Genomic DNA, 14,432 nt, shown 5'->3' with positions numbered 1-14,432 from the left:
TTTGGCATTAAGCAGGCTTTTTTTTTTTTTTAATTTAAATTTTGGCACACCACACAGCTTGCGGGACCTCAGTTCCCTGACCAGGGATTGAACCCAGGCCATGGAAGTGAAAGTGCCGAATCCTAACCACTAGGGAACTCCCCCAGTGGGCAATTAAGGCTTTTTTCCTTTTCGGAGAAATTTCCTTTTATTGTTGGTTTATTTCCTATTTCAAAATTCTGTCAGAGTTTACATTTCCTAAGAATTGATCTGTATTTTCTCTCTCACATTTTCCATATATTTTTGCTGAGGTCTTCAGAAAATTTTCTTGATGTTATCTTCCAGCCTTTCTACTCAATTTACTTTGTCAATCATTTAAAAATTTTAAAAGCTCTTTCTCCATCTTTGTTTCTTTTCCCTACAAGTGAAAGTTGTTCAGTCATGTCTGACTGTGACCCCATGGACTGCAGCCCACCAGGTTCCTCTGTCCCTGGAATTCTCCAGGTAAAAATACTGGGGTGGGTTGCTATGCTCTCCTCCACAGGATCTTCCCAACCCAGGGATTGAACCCATGTCTCCCTCATTGCAGGTGGATTCTTTACCATCCAAGACACCGTAACATTCTATTATTGTTTGTCTTTGTGAAGATACTAATGAAGAGTTCCCCTTCCTGTCTCCCCAGAAGTACTGCCTACTTTCTAAATTACCTCTATCCCCAGGATCAAATATGTTATTTCTTTGGCCTTTCTCTCATTTTTCTTTGTGGCATGCAAACTCTTAGTTAGGGCAGTGGGCTCTAGTTCCCTGACCAGGGATCGAACCTGGATTCCCTGCACTGGGAGCACAGAGTCTTAGCCACTGGACCACCAGGGAAGTCTCTGGTCTTTTCTTGATTGTCTATTTATATTTACTCTTCAGGGACCAGATTAAACTTTTTAAGTGGATTTCTTATTATTTTGTATCTACATCTATTTCCCCCCAAATTTCTCCCTTAAAATGGAATGTCCAGTTATCAGGTTTGTTTTAGGGTAAATGCGCTGGTAGCCCCCAACTTGGCTGTCTTTCTGCTCCTCAAGCAGTTTGTTTATCTTTGTTCTAGAATGAGTTGCAGGCTGGTATTCCATGCAGTTCTTCTGTGAGCAGACTTTCTTCCAACTGTCCCCTCCTATTTGGAGCTCCCCTGCTCTCACTTCTACCCCTAGGTCTCTAAGACTCCAGGTTCGGGCCCTGGGGACAATGGCATTCCGCCTGGTTGACAGTCCCTTGGCTGTAACTTTCTCCTACATTTATTTGCTCTGTGATTTATCGAATTTCATTCCATTTATCAATATGCTTCCATCCATTTTGTAAAAGATTTTTAAAACTTCTAATCCGATGATGGTCTCTTTCTGGTTCTCTATGCTGTTATGGATTGAATCCTCCTTCTATTTCCTTGCTACTATTTTAAAAGGGCCTCAAGGAAGAGTAAAGAAGACAGATACTTAATGCTCAAGCTGCCGTCCCAAACTAGAAGCTCACTCACTCAGATGGAACTGCATGAGCTTTTTTTTTTTCATTTGTGAAAACTCATTTTAGTGACTTATATAAATTCTATAAAAATAATTGTTATAATGCATAAAATGGCTTTTCTTTTATTATTCTAAAAGGTTTTTATTCTAAAGCCCTTAAATTCTTAAAGAAAACAACAATAGAGGTGTTTCTATGTAGCTGTAATGACTTCTTTAATGTTCAAATTTAGTTGATATAATTCAAACGATAAAACAGCTGACTTACCCAAGAAAATGTCGACCAGCATGTTCATAGTGAACCTCCCAGAAGGACCTATATGCTTTATATTTCTTGTTCCCTGAGATGAACTGTGTTCTTGAACAAATCTTACAATATTTTTCACATCATCAGTCACGTCTTTTGTCTTAAAATCCTATGAATAAAAAGAGATTACCTTTTTATATTTATTAGCTTTTACTGTTATCTTTATAATTAAGATAACAATACCTAGATTGCTAGGGTTTAATACTAACTGAAACAGTCTCACAACACGCCATACCCACACTAAAATCAAGACCAAAAACTAAGGAAGTTGCAAATGTCCTTCTTTTCTAAGTTTTTATATTAATCTTGTGTCTAGAACAACTAGCAGTCTGCTCTATTTCATTAGTTTCACAGACCGTTAGTGGAGAGCACTCTGTGGGTAGAAACATTTTTTCCCCCCAAAATCCTTCATATTTTCTCTGTCACTGTATGGTGACCTCTGGAATGAAAAACATTGTCTAACCATGCAAATGTATGAGTTCTGATGTCCTTTGGGTCTTTGGTGCCACAGTCAATCCTTTTTGTTATTTCCAGTCAGTTTCCTTTATCATAGCCCTCAGTTCAGTTCAGTTGCTCAGTCGTGTCCGACTCTTCGCGACCCCATGAATTGCAGCACGCCAGGCCTCCCTGTCCATCACCAGCTCCCGGAGTTCACCCAAATTCTTGTCCATTGAGTCGGTGATGCCATCCAGCCATCTCATCCTCTGTTGTCCCCTTCTCCTCCTGCCCCCAATCCCTCCCAGCATCAGGGCCTTTTCCAATGAGTCAACTCTTCGTATGAGGTGGCCAAAGTACTGGAGTTTCAACTTTAGCATCATTCCTTCCAAAGAAATCCCAGGGCTGATCTCCTTTAGAATGGACTGGTTGGATCTCCTTGCGGTCCAAGGGACTCTCAAGAGTCTTCTCCAACACCACAGTTCAAAAGCATCAATTCTTTGGCACTCAGCTTTCTTCACAGACCAACTCTCACACTCATACATGACCACTGGAAAAACCATAGCCTTGACTAGACGGACCTTTGTTGGCAAAGTAATGCCTCTGCTTTTCAATATGCTATCTAGGTTGGTCATAACTTTCCTTCCAAGGACTAAGCATCTTTTAATTTCATGGCTGCAATCACCATCTGCAGTGATTTTGGAGCCCCAAAACATAAAGTCAGCCACTGTTTCCACTGTTTCCCCATCTATTTGCCATGAAGTGATGGGACCGGATGCCATGATCTTCGTTTTCTGAATGTTGAGGTTTAAGCCAACTTTTTCACTCTCCACTTTCACTTTCATCAAGAGGCTTTTGAGTTCCTCTTCACTTTCTGCCATAATGGTGGTGTCCTCTGCATATCTGAGGTGATAGATATTTCTCCAATCTTGATTCTAGCTTGTATTTCTTCGAGCCCAGCGTTTCTCATGATGTACTCTGCATATAAGTTAAATAAGCAGGGTGACCATATACAGCCTTGACGTACTCCTTTTCCTATTTGGAACTAGTCTGTTGTTCCATGTCCAGTTCTAACTGTTGCTTCCTGACCTGCATATAGGTTTCTCAAGAGGCAGGTCAGGTGGTCTGGTATTCCCATCTCTTTCAGAATTTTCCACAGTTTCTTGTGATCTACACAGTCAAAGGCTTTGGCATAGTCAATAAAGCAGAAATAGATGTTTTTCTGGAACTCTCTTGTTTTTTCCATGATCCAGTGGATGTTGGCAATTTGATTGCTGGTTCCTCTGCCTTTAGCCCTCAGTTGTCTCCAAACTCTGCCAACCATTTTTTTCCTTTGCTCTTTGAATTTTATTTATTTTTATTTTCTTTTTTGGCTCTGCTGTGTCTTCATTGTGGGTTTTCTCTAGTTGCGCTTGGTGAAGGGGTGGCTCCTCTTCATTGCAGCGTGGCTCTTCTTCATTTACTGGCTTCTCATTGCAGTGGCTGCTCTTGTCGCAGAGCACGGGCTCTAGGCGCGTGGGCTTCGGTAGTTGCAGCACAAGGGTTCAGTGGCTGTGGAGCACGGGCTTAGCTGATCTGCAGCACATGGGGTCTTCTTGGACCAGGGACTGAACTCGAGTCTCCTGCACTGGCAGGTGGACTCAGCCACTGGACCACCAGGGAAGTCCCTCTGCCTTCCTCTTGGAAGTCCCCATTACTATGTGATACTTTACTATCATCACATCATAGGATTGCTGAGCACCTGCAGTTCTCAGAATTGGCATCGTGCTTCTGTATATGAGTCCCTCTACCTGCTAATCCTTGCTCAACCCCCACAGTCCTGAAGACAGGTGGGTTTTTCATCCTATACTAACAACTGGTAGTTATTCTGAGGCTCTATCTGGCATTGTCACGAGAGAGTGCCCCCATTGCTCTCTCCAACCTGACTGTCTTAATTTTTGGTGACTTAGTACACAGAAATGATTTTCCCACATGTTGGCCTTGGGCAACTTGATCTCCTGTGCTCTAGTGATCCCATTCTCCACAAATGTCGGCCACTCTAATGGTCACGCCCACTACCTTAGTCTTACTAATACCAGCAACACTCTGTTCTCTGACCATCACCTCCTACCTTTCAAATTCAGGCCAGCTAGTATGCTGACTCCAACAATCCTCTGGGACTGCCTAGCCATTGATCCACACTCTTAGATGTTCTCTAAGTACTAAGATATTCAGTTGATATCCCAGAGCTAATCTCTCACTTTTTTAAAAAAATTATAACACCACCTTTCACACAACACCTTCAACTCCCTTGCCCTTATGTCTCCTAGTTTGACAAACACATTACATCCCATTCTCCACCACTTCATGCCTGTATCTTTGTAGCTACACCTGGCTGGAGAAACACATGGACAACTGTGCTGTTTTCACTTTCGACTTCATGGCTTCACCGACTTGATGGACATGAGTCTGAGCAAGCTCCAGGAGCTGGTGATGGACAGGGAAGCCAGGCGTGCTGCAGTCCATGGGGTCTCAAAGAGTCAGACATGGCTGCTGAACGGAACTGACTTTCACTTTCAACACAGGGCCACAGATCTCAAGTGCACCCTTTGGTGATCATGACAGGTATGTGGTCTATCTTCCTCCATTCTCTTAGAATAGGAGTCAGCAAATTATGGCCCATGCGCTATACACCTGCTTTTGTAAATCAAATTTTATCAAAATACGACCACGGAAAATCGATGTATTTATTGTGCTTTATGTCCCCCTTTGGGCTAAAATGGCAGAGTTGAGTAGCTGGGACAGATACTGCCCACAAAGCCTGGAATGTCTGCTCTCTGGCCCTGTAAGATAAGCCTGTGGACTCATGTCTGATTTCACACTCTTGCTTCCTGCACACACCTTGCTTCCTACTTTGCTGAGAACAGTGAATCGATGGGAAGCAACTTTCGCAAACTGCCTCCACTACATCTGTCACCAGCGCCTCTCCCACATTTTCTCTCCTCCTTCCTGTTATTACAGATGAACTATCCAGGCTCCTGTCTGAACCCATCTTGGTGCCCTCGACGAGCTCCCAGCCCCCCTCGCCACCCCAGGGACCCTGCTGCAGCACATCTTCCTGTCCTCACACATCAGTTTCCATCCTCTGTGGGTGCGTTCCTTTCAGCACACAACTACAGCATTTCTCCTATCTTGTCTTGACTCCAGCTCTCCTGGCAGATATTGCTTCTCTGTTCATCCCTGAAACAAAACTTGAAAGAATTTTCCATAAGCACACTGCCTCCAGCTTTGCCCCTCTCCACCGCAACTGGTCATGTCCAGGTCCCATATTTCTGTGGGGCTACGTTCATGGGGACGTCTTGGTCCTTATGATACGGGGCTTGGCAACAGTGCATGACCAGGTAGCACTCCCTTTTCCCTGAAGCTCTTCCACACGTAGTTGCCTTGCTCTTCTTCCTACCTCACTTGTTCTCTTTCCTGGTCTCCTTTCCTAATTCTTCCTCTTCTCCTCAGGCTTTTGAAGTACCAGGGCTCAGTCTTTAATTTTCTTCTCTTCCATGTAAACAGAAACCACTGAAGATTTCATCTGCTTTCATGACTTTCAATTCAACCCCCAGGCCAACCACTCCCAGTTATGGTATCACCAGCCTCTTTTCAGAATTCCTGAATCTAAGATAAGAGTGTCTAACTCACTGTGCCCCAGGCCGAACTCCTGACCTTCCCTGCCAATAGGTCTCCTCTGCTGAGGGTTGTTCCACTTGGCCAGTCTCTCCGCCCTCCAGATAATGAATGCTATGGCTGGCTGTTACCTTTCCCCTGACTAACTCTTAGCCCAGGGCAGGCTTGTGAGTTCCCTTGCTATCTCTCAAACATACAGGCACATCCCCACCTCAGGGCCTTTTGTCTTGGCTTCTGCCAAGAATACCCATATTTGAGAGCTGCTCAGCTGAACTCCCTTCAAGTTTTTGCTGAGGTCTCATCAGCAAGAGAGTTCCAGAAAAACATCTATTTCTGCTTTATTGACTATGCCAAAGCCTTTGACTGTGTGGGTCACAATACACTGTGGAAAATTCTGGAAGAGATGGGAATACCAGACCACCTGACCTGCCTCTTGAGAAACCTGTATGCAGGTCAGGAAGCAACAGTTAGAACTGGACATGGAACAACAGACTAGTTCCAAATAGGAAAAGGAGTACGTCAAGGCTGTATATGGTCACCCCGCTTATTTAACTTATATGCAGAGTACATCATGAGAAACGCTGGGCTGGAAGAAGTACAAGCTAGAATCAAGATTGGAGAAATATCAATCACCTCAGATATGCAGATGACACCACCCTTATGGCAGAAAGTGAAGAGGAACTAAAAAGCCTCTTGATGAAAGTGAAAGAGGAGAGTGAAAAAGTTGGCTTAAGGCTCAACATTCAGAAAACGAAGATCATGGCATCCGGTCCCATCACTTCATGGGAAATAGATGGGGAAATAGTGGAAACAGTGTCAGAGTTTGTTGTTTTGGGCTCCAAAATCACTGCAGATGGTGACTGCAGCCATGAAATTAAAAGATGCTTACTCCTTGGAAGGAAAGTTATGACCAACCTAGATAGCATATTGAAAAGCAGAGACATTACTTTGCCAACAAAGGTCCGTCTAGTCAAGGCTATGGTTTTTCCAGTGGTCATGTATGAGTGTGAGAGTTGGACTGTGAAGAAAGCTGAGCGCCGAAGAATTGATGCTTCTGAACTGTAGTCTTGGAGAAGACTCTTGAGAGTCCCTTGGACTGCAAGGAGATCCAACCAGTCCATTCTGAAGGAGATCAGCCCTGGGATTTCTTTGGAAGGAATGATGCTAAAGCTGAAACTCCAGTACTTTGGCCACCTCATGCAAAGAGTTGACTCACTGGAAAAGACTTGATGCTGGGAGGGATTGGGGGGAGGAGAAGGGGACGACAGAGGATGAGATGGCTGGATGGCATCACCGACTCGATGGACGTGAGCTTGAGTGAACTCCTGGAGATGGTGATGGACAGGGAGGCCTGTTGTGCTGCGATTCATGGGGTCACAAAGAGTCGAACACGACTGAGCGACTGAACTGAACATCATTGTAATAGGGCTTCCTAGGGCCACTGCCTCCTGAATCCCATTTATCATTCCTGACTCCTTATACTGCTGTACTTTTCACCAAGGCTCTTCCCTCTTCAAAAGACCCTGATGCTGGGAAAGATGGAGAGCAGGAGGAGAAGAGGGCGACAGAGGATGAAATGGTTGGATGGCACCATCAACTCAATGGACATGAGTTTGAACAAACTTCAGGAGATGGTGAAGGACAGGGAAACTTGGCATGCTGCAGTTCATGGGGTCTCAAAGAGTCGGACATGACTGAGTGACTGAACAGCAACAATTTCCCTCTTCACATGTACTTATAACGTATATTGTCTTTATTCAGCCTTCCTCTGCTTGAAAGTGAGCTCCACAAGAGTTAGGGATCTTCATATGTTGTTCGGTGATATATCCCAAACTCCTAGAACAGTGTCTATCACAGAGCAGGCACTCAACAAATATTTGTTGAATGAGTGAACAGATTAGGAACATCTACAGAGTGGGGTGCGATGGGTGGAGATGGCTGGGAATCCACAGAGACAGAGTAAATTGCTCTCTGCTCGGCTAGTGCTGCCTATCTGTAACTGGATTTATAACACAGTATCACAATGATATGAATACAAACATGTCTTTCTCTCCTGTCTGTGAATCCCTAGCACCTTGCACAGACATTTCAAGTAATACATACAACAAGAAAATGCTCCATAAACTGTGAAGTAGAGAAGACAAGGATTGAATTTAACCACCTCCCAAGGTTGTTTTTACGAAAATTGATAGCAAACTCATCTCGAAGCTATTGCCATTATTCTTTATAGTTTAAAACCAATTTACAGAGTAATCTAATTGATCTGAATTCAAACACATAAGTATACTAGTTATAACCCTTTTGAGAATGGGATGCTTAAATGTAATTACAATTGAATGGAAATTATTCTAGCTGCCCATATTGGATCTTTTTGGAAATTTATAGATTAACGACATTTCTAAAGTATCCTATAATTGCTGAAACAGGTACAGTATATATTTTTTAAACAGGCTTCGAATTCTAAGGGTATGTCACAGAATTATTATCAAAATGTTTCTATTTCCAATTAACATGGGGAGGAAGCCACTGTTCCCTTGTTAAACTCCTTAGGGCCGACTTGATTGCAGTCTAACCTATATCTAACTTTTCTAAATTAAGAGAAGAAAAAAAAAATCTTGGCAATTTCCTTATTACAAAGAATTTAAAACCTGCTTATTTTACCTTTGTTTTATAGCAGTTATCACATGAAACATCTGGGTATTTCTTACAAAAATGAGGATTAAATTCATTTTCGCCAAAGTAAGCCAAAAGCTGTATTCTCCTACATTCTGTTATATTTTCACAGTAATGTACCATGCTATACAAATTATTGAAGTGGGTCTCTCGTGTATGACGGTTTCCATCTTTTTCCACTAAAAGAGATGAAGAACATAGTAAAACATACTTATTAAAGTAGAAAAGTTGAATATATCACAGAAGTATTTCAAATAGATTCCTATAATTCTAAATATTTATATTATAATTAACTGAATGTTTATGTTCATCTCCAAGATTCATCTCAAGAGAAGACTCTTGAAGGTTCCTTGGACAGCAAGATCAAACCAGTCAATCCTAAAGGAAATCAACCCTGAATATTCATTGGAAGTATTGATGCTGAAGCTGAAGCTCCAATACTTTGGCCACCTGATGCGAAAAGCCAACTCATTAGAAAAGAACCTGATGCAGGGAAACACTGAAAGCAGGAGAAGGGGATGACAGAGGACGAGATGGTTGGGTGGCATCACCGACTCACTGGACATGAGTTTGAGCAAACTCTGGGAGATGGTGAAGGACAGGGAACCCTGGCATGCTGCAGTCCAGGGGGCTGCAAAGAGTCAAACATGACTGAGGGACTGAACAACCACCACCAAGAATTTAGTTTTATGGAAATAAACACAGGTTGTCAGGAGTAGCTGAAAACATTTTGCATATCTTCATTATTCCTAATGATAACTATCTGAACTATATTTACTATATTTATCAAGACAAGCATGAACTAAACCTAGCATCCAGAGTGAGCACAGACTGGGGCCGTGGCAGTGGGCTGTGCATCTTCTGGAGTATTTGGGACCAAAGTGGTGAAGCCATTGGTTCTGAAACTGTGTGCGAAGGACCTCCTGGGCCAGGGTGGGTGCTGCAATGAATGCACACGGCTGCTGGTCGGTATTTTAAATTTAAGGGAAACACAGCAACACCTAACACATGTTGAACTCCACATACACAACTCGTTTGGGCTAGTTCACAATGAGCTTGTTGTTTAGTCACTAAGTTGTGTCCAACTCTCGTGACCCTATCGACTGTAGTCCGTCAGGCTCCTCTGTCCATAGATTTCCCAGACAAGAATACTGGAGTGGGTTGCCATTTCCTTCTCCAGAGGCTCTTTCCGATCCAGAGATTGAATCTCCCTCTCCTACACTGGTATGTGGGTTCTTTACCACTAAGCCACCAGGGAAGCTCTCATGATGTGCTACTTTTCTTCTGATGACATTGTTATTGTTTTTTATTTAAATTAATTTTTTTTTGTTTTCCTGCCCATGCCAGGCAGCATGCGGCATCTTAGTTCCCTGACCAGGGATCGAACTCTCAACTCCTGCATTGGAAGCGTAGAGTCTTAGCTACTGGACCACCAAGGAAGTCCCTCTAAATGACATTGTGTCAGTTGCTATCATGAACACAATTCAGCTCAGTTCAGTTCAGTCGCTCAGTTGTGTCCGACTCTTTGCAACCCCATGAACCGCAGCACGCCAGTCCTCCCTGTCCATCACCAACTCCCGGAGTTCACCCAAACCCATGTCCATTGAGTCGGTGATGCCATCCAACCATCTCACCCTCTGTCGTCCCCTTCTCCTTCTGCCCTCAATCGTTCCCAGCCAGCATCAGGGTCTTTTCAAATGAGTCTTTACCTCCAAAAAAATCAACCTGAAGCAGGAAATGAGGGTGGTAGCATGTATTCTGATTCCAAGGTTTGAGAACAACATGTTCATAATTTTCATTCATGAGCAACTGTGGTTCGTTAAAAAGGAAATTAAAAAAATTTTTTTTTCTGCTTTATGAGTATTATTTTTTTCAGATGGCTTCTAAGTATTTAGGGTTTAAATACTTACTAAATTATTTGGACCTAACTTAATATAGGTTCTTTTCAAAAACACACTAAGTTTAAAAGTTTCACTTTTTTGGACACGCTAAGTTTAAAAGTTTCATTTTTTCACTGAGAATGATCTTGGTATAGTGCAAGGGAGGTGAATCTTGGATTCAGATGAACCTGGATTCCACCAGGGCTCTGCCACTTATCTAGCTCTGTATTTCGAGGAAATTCTTCTGTAAAATGAGGAGAGTAAGAGTAGTGTCTTTTAGGGATCTTGTGAACATTAAGCGATGTACGTAAAGCATTCCAGACAGTGGCATACAGTAAGTAAGTGCTAAGGAAACATTATCAGCACCATGACAACTCTCCCTGCTACTGCTGCTGCTGCTGTTGGGAGCAAGTTACAAAACTTTTCTGAAGTTCACTTTTCTCTTGGGACTGACTCTATCTCTAAAGCCAGTGGCTGGGAAATCCCTGGTGGTCCAGTGGTTAGGACCCTGCCCTTGCTACCGGTTATGAGCAAAACAGGTCAACATTATCTGGCACAGAACTTGGTAAGCGTCATTTCACACACTCAGTATCTTTGCCAGAGTTCCTTCAAAAGTGGTCTCAAAACAGGCAAGTTTACTTATCTATTAAAAGGGAACTGGTTCAATAAACAAGGAATATGATTCTATAGAATTCTATATAGTCAAGCTATGTATACTAGTTGGAATCATAGTCACACCCTGGTGTTGACTAGAAAAAAATCTGGTCAATATACATATATATTTTAAAAAGCACATTTATATAATAACTGTAAATAGAGTAGGCTTCCCTGGTGGCTCAGAGGGTAAGGAAGGCATCTGCCTGCAATACAGGAGACCTGGGTTTGATTCCTGAGTCGGGAAGATCCCCTGGAGAAGGAAACGGCACCCCACTCCAGTACCCTTGCCTGGAAAATCCCATGGATGGAGGAGCCTGGAAGGCTACAGTCCATGGGGTCACAAAGAGTCACACATGACTGAGCGACTTCACTTTCTTTCACTATATGTAGAGTATAACCTTTAAATCACTGTGCTGTACACCTGAATGACTCAACAATACTTGGGCGGGGTGGGGGTTGTTGGGGGACGACACGCATAACAGCATTTGTGAAACGCCTGCATGTGGGAAGGTAAAAATCAAATGTAAGACACTGCCCCAAACTTAAAGCCGCCACACCCCAATTTTTAAAAAATTATTAAAAATAAAAAGATACTGTTTAATTCCAATGTGGAAGTCAACAGATGGGATATGAGAGGGCTCTATAGGGAGTTTATTTCCTAACCTGGATTGGGGTACATGATAGCTCATTAGTTTTTCAATTTTACTTTTCTGCATGTCTGAAATATACATTATACACAAGGATCCAGGCAGAAAATGGGCCTAGAAGGATACAAAGGAAATTAGTAACTGGAGTTATTTCTTAGGATTGGACTGTATACAAGGCCTGGTTTGGAAATTTTCCAGTCTTCAACATGTTGAACATCTTTAACATAAAGATGACCTAAAATAAAACTTCCATATCTACGTAAGCATCTCTATTTTAAGAACACTGGAACAAAAGCAGCATGACTGCAGGGTGGACGACAGTCATGGGACTGAGTGGGACAGCACAGGTCCCCCAGGGAGCCGAGCTTACTCAGGATAAGCCTCTTCAGCCGGGTCACGTCGTGGTAGGTGTAGAAGAGTATGCAGTGAGAGATCTCCCCGTCTCTTCCGGCTCGGCCAGACTCTTGGTAGTAACCCTCCATGGACTTCGGGAGGGAGGCGTGGATCACAAAGCGCACGTCCGGCTTGTCGATGCCCATTCCAAAGGCAATCGTTGCACAGATAACCTGACATAAAAGCACAAGCCAGTGAGGCTCTTAATGCATCTGAAGGAACATTTTAATAGTAGATGCTTTGAAAAACTTCATCCTCTATTTTACTTAATTTTTTAAAACATAATTTTGTTATTTATTTTTGGCTGCACTGCGTCTTCATGGCTATGCTTGGGCTTTTTCTAGTTGCTGCTCTTGGGTTCTAGAATGAGGGCTCAGTAGTTACGGCACACGGGCTCAGTAGGTGCACACGGGCTTAGCGGCCCCATAGAATCTTCCCAGAATAGGGATCAAACCCGTGTCCCTTGCATTGGCAGATGGATTCTTAAACAGTGGACCACCAGGGAAGTCTTCCTCTCTTTTACTTTGAAATGTACTCTATATAAGATTCTAATAACTTTATTTCATTGAGCGTGACTAATTAGGAAAAGGTCAGTTTTCATTCCAATCCCAAAGAAAGGCAATGCCAAAGAATGCTCAACTACCGCACAATTGCACTCATCTCACACACTAGCAAAGTCATGCTCAAAATTCTCCAAGCCAGGCTTCACCAATACGTGAACCGTGAACTTTCAGATGTTCAAGCTGGTTTTAGAAAAGGCAGAGGAACCAGAGATCAAATTGCCAACATCCGCTGGATCATCAAAAAAGCAAGAGAGTTCCAGAAAAACATCTATTTCTGCTTTATTGACTATGCCAAAGCCTTTGACTGTGTGGATCACAAGAAACTGTGGGAAATTCTGAAAGAGATGGGAATACCAGACCACCTGACCTGCCTCTTGAGAAACCTATATGCAGGTCAGGAAGCAACAGTTAGAACTGGACATGGAACAACTGACTGGTTCCAAATAGGAAAAGGAGTAGGTCAAGGCTGTATATTGTCACCCCTCTTATTTAACTTATATGCAGAGTACACCATGAGAAACACTGGGCTGGAAGAAACACAAGTGGGAATCAAGATTGCCAGGAGAAATATCAATAACCTTAGATATGCAGATGACACCACCCTTATGGCAGAAAGTGAAGAGGAACTAAAAAGCCTCTTGATGAAAGTGAAAGAGAAGAGTGAAAAAGCTGGCTTAAAGCTCAACATTCAGAAAACGAAGATCATGGCATCTGGTCCCATCACTTCATGGGAAATAGATGGGGAAATAGTGGAAACAGTGTCAGACTTTGTTTTTTTGGGCTCCAAAATCACTGCAGATGGTGATTTCAGCCATGAAATTAAAAGATGTTTACTCCTTGGAGGAAAGTTATGACCAACCTAGATAGCATACTGAAAAGCAGAGACATTACTTTGCCAACAAAGGTCCGTCTAGTCAAGGCTATGGTTTTTCCAGTGGTCATGTATGAGTGTGAGAGTTGGACTGTGAAGAAAGCTGAGTGCTGAAGAATTGATGCTTCTGAACTGTGGTCTTGGAGAAGACTCTTGAGAGTCCCTTGGACTGCAAGGAGATCCAACCAGTCCATTCTAAAGGAGACCAGTCCTGGGCGTTCTTTGGAAGGAATGATGCTAAAGCTGAAACTCCAGCACTTTGGCCACCTCATGCGAAGAGTTGACTCATTGGAAAAGACTCTGATGCTGGGAGGGATTGGGGGCAGGAGGAGAAGGGGATGACAGAGGATGAGATGGCTGGATGGCATCACCGACTCAATGGACATGAGTTTGAGTGAACTCCGGGAGTTGGTGATGGACAGGGAGGCCTGGTGTGCTGCAACTCATTGGGTCTCAAAGAGTCGGACACAACTGAGCGACTGAACTGAACTGAACTCAATTAGAGATTTTCACGTTGTTAATTTGCAATCCTGTTCAGACCCAAGAAGGCAGGGAGAAGCTTGGTGTGGCAGGCCCCTGCTTGTGTGACTAAGCGTTATCACCACGGGAGCCAAGGCCAACAGCAGTTGCCTCTCGATGTGTTGCCACTATTTGCTCTCTCATTTTTTTGACGTGGATGTGCAAGAGTGGTGCTCACACAGCCAAGATATCCATAATGCCCGGATAACCGCGTTGCTCTGAAGCTCTGGGTATTTCCAGGGCTGGGGCTGGGTCACTGCTGCTAGCTTTTCCAATGGCTCAGGAATAGTGGTGTTCTCACCTGCTCCAGGTCTTACTAACCATTTTTCCAGCTGATCACACACCG

The 14,432-nt window shown here is 43.2% G+C and overlaps 1 protein-coding gene across 6 annotated transcripts in view; it reads right to left on the bottom strand.

Moving 5' to 3' along the window:
* The window catches only part of BLM (BLM RecQ like helicase), a 92,029-nt gene that overhangs the window by 14,445 nt on the left and 63,152 nt on the right, over positions 1–14,432 (bottom strand). For 5 of the 6 annotated variants that reach the window (XM_044933423.2, XM_006058271.4, XM_044933424.2 and 2 more), the window contains 3 exons: positions 12,111–12,306; positions 8,545–8,735; positions 1,753–1,900 (listed from right to left, as the gene is read on the bottom strand). In XM_044933423.2, coding sequence (XP_044789358.2) covers positions 1,753–1,900; positions 8,545–8,735; positions 12,111–12,306 — 535 coding nt within the window. The remainder of the gene's footprint in view (positions 1–1,752; positions 1,901–8,544; positions 8,736–12,110; positions 12,307–14,432) is intronic. The other variant, XM_044933425.2, reaches the window with a different exon arrangement.

This window comes from Bubalus bubalis, chromosome 20 (assembly GCF_019923935.1).
Source record: "Bubalus bubalis isolate 160015118507 breed Murrah chromosome 20, NDDB_SH_1, whole genome shotgun sequence".
Classification (NCBI taxonomy): Eukaryota; Metazoa; Chordata; class Mammalia; order Artiodactyla; family Bovidae; genus Bubalus; species Bubalus bubalis.
This window is presented reverse-complemented; position numbering and strand designations above follow the sequence as displayed.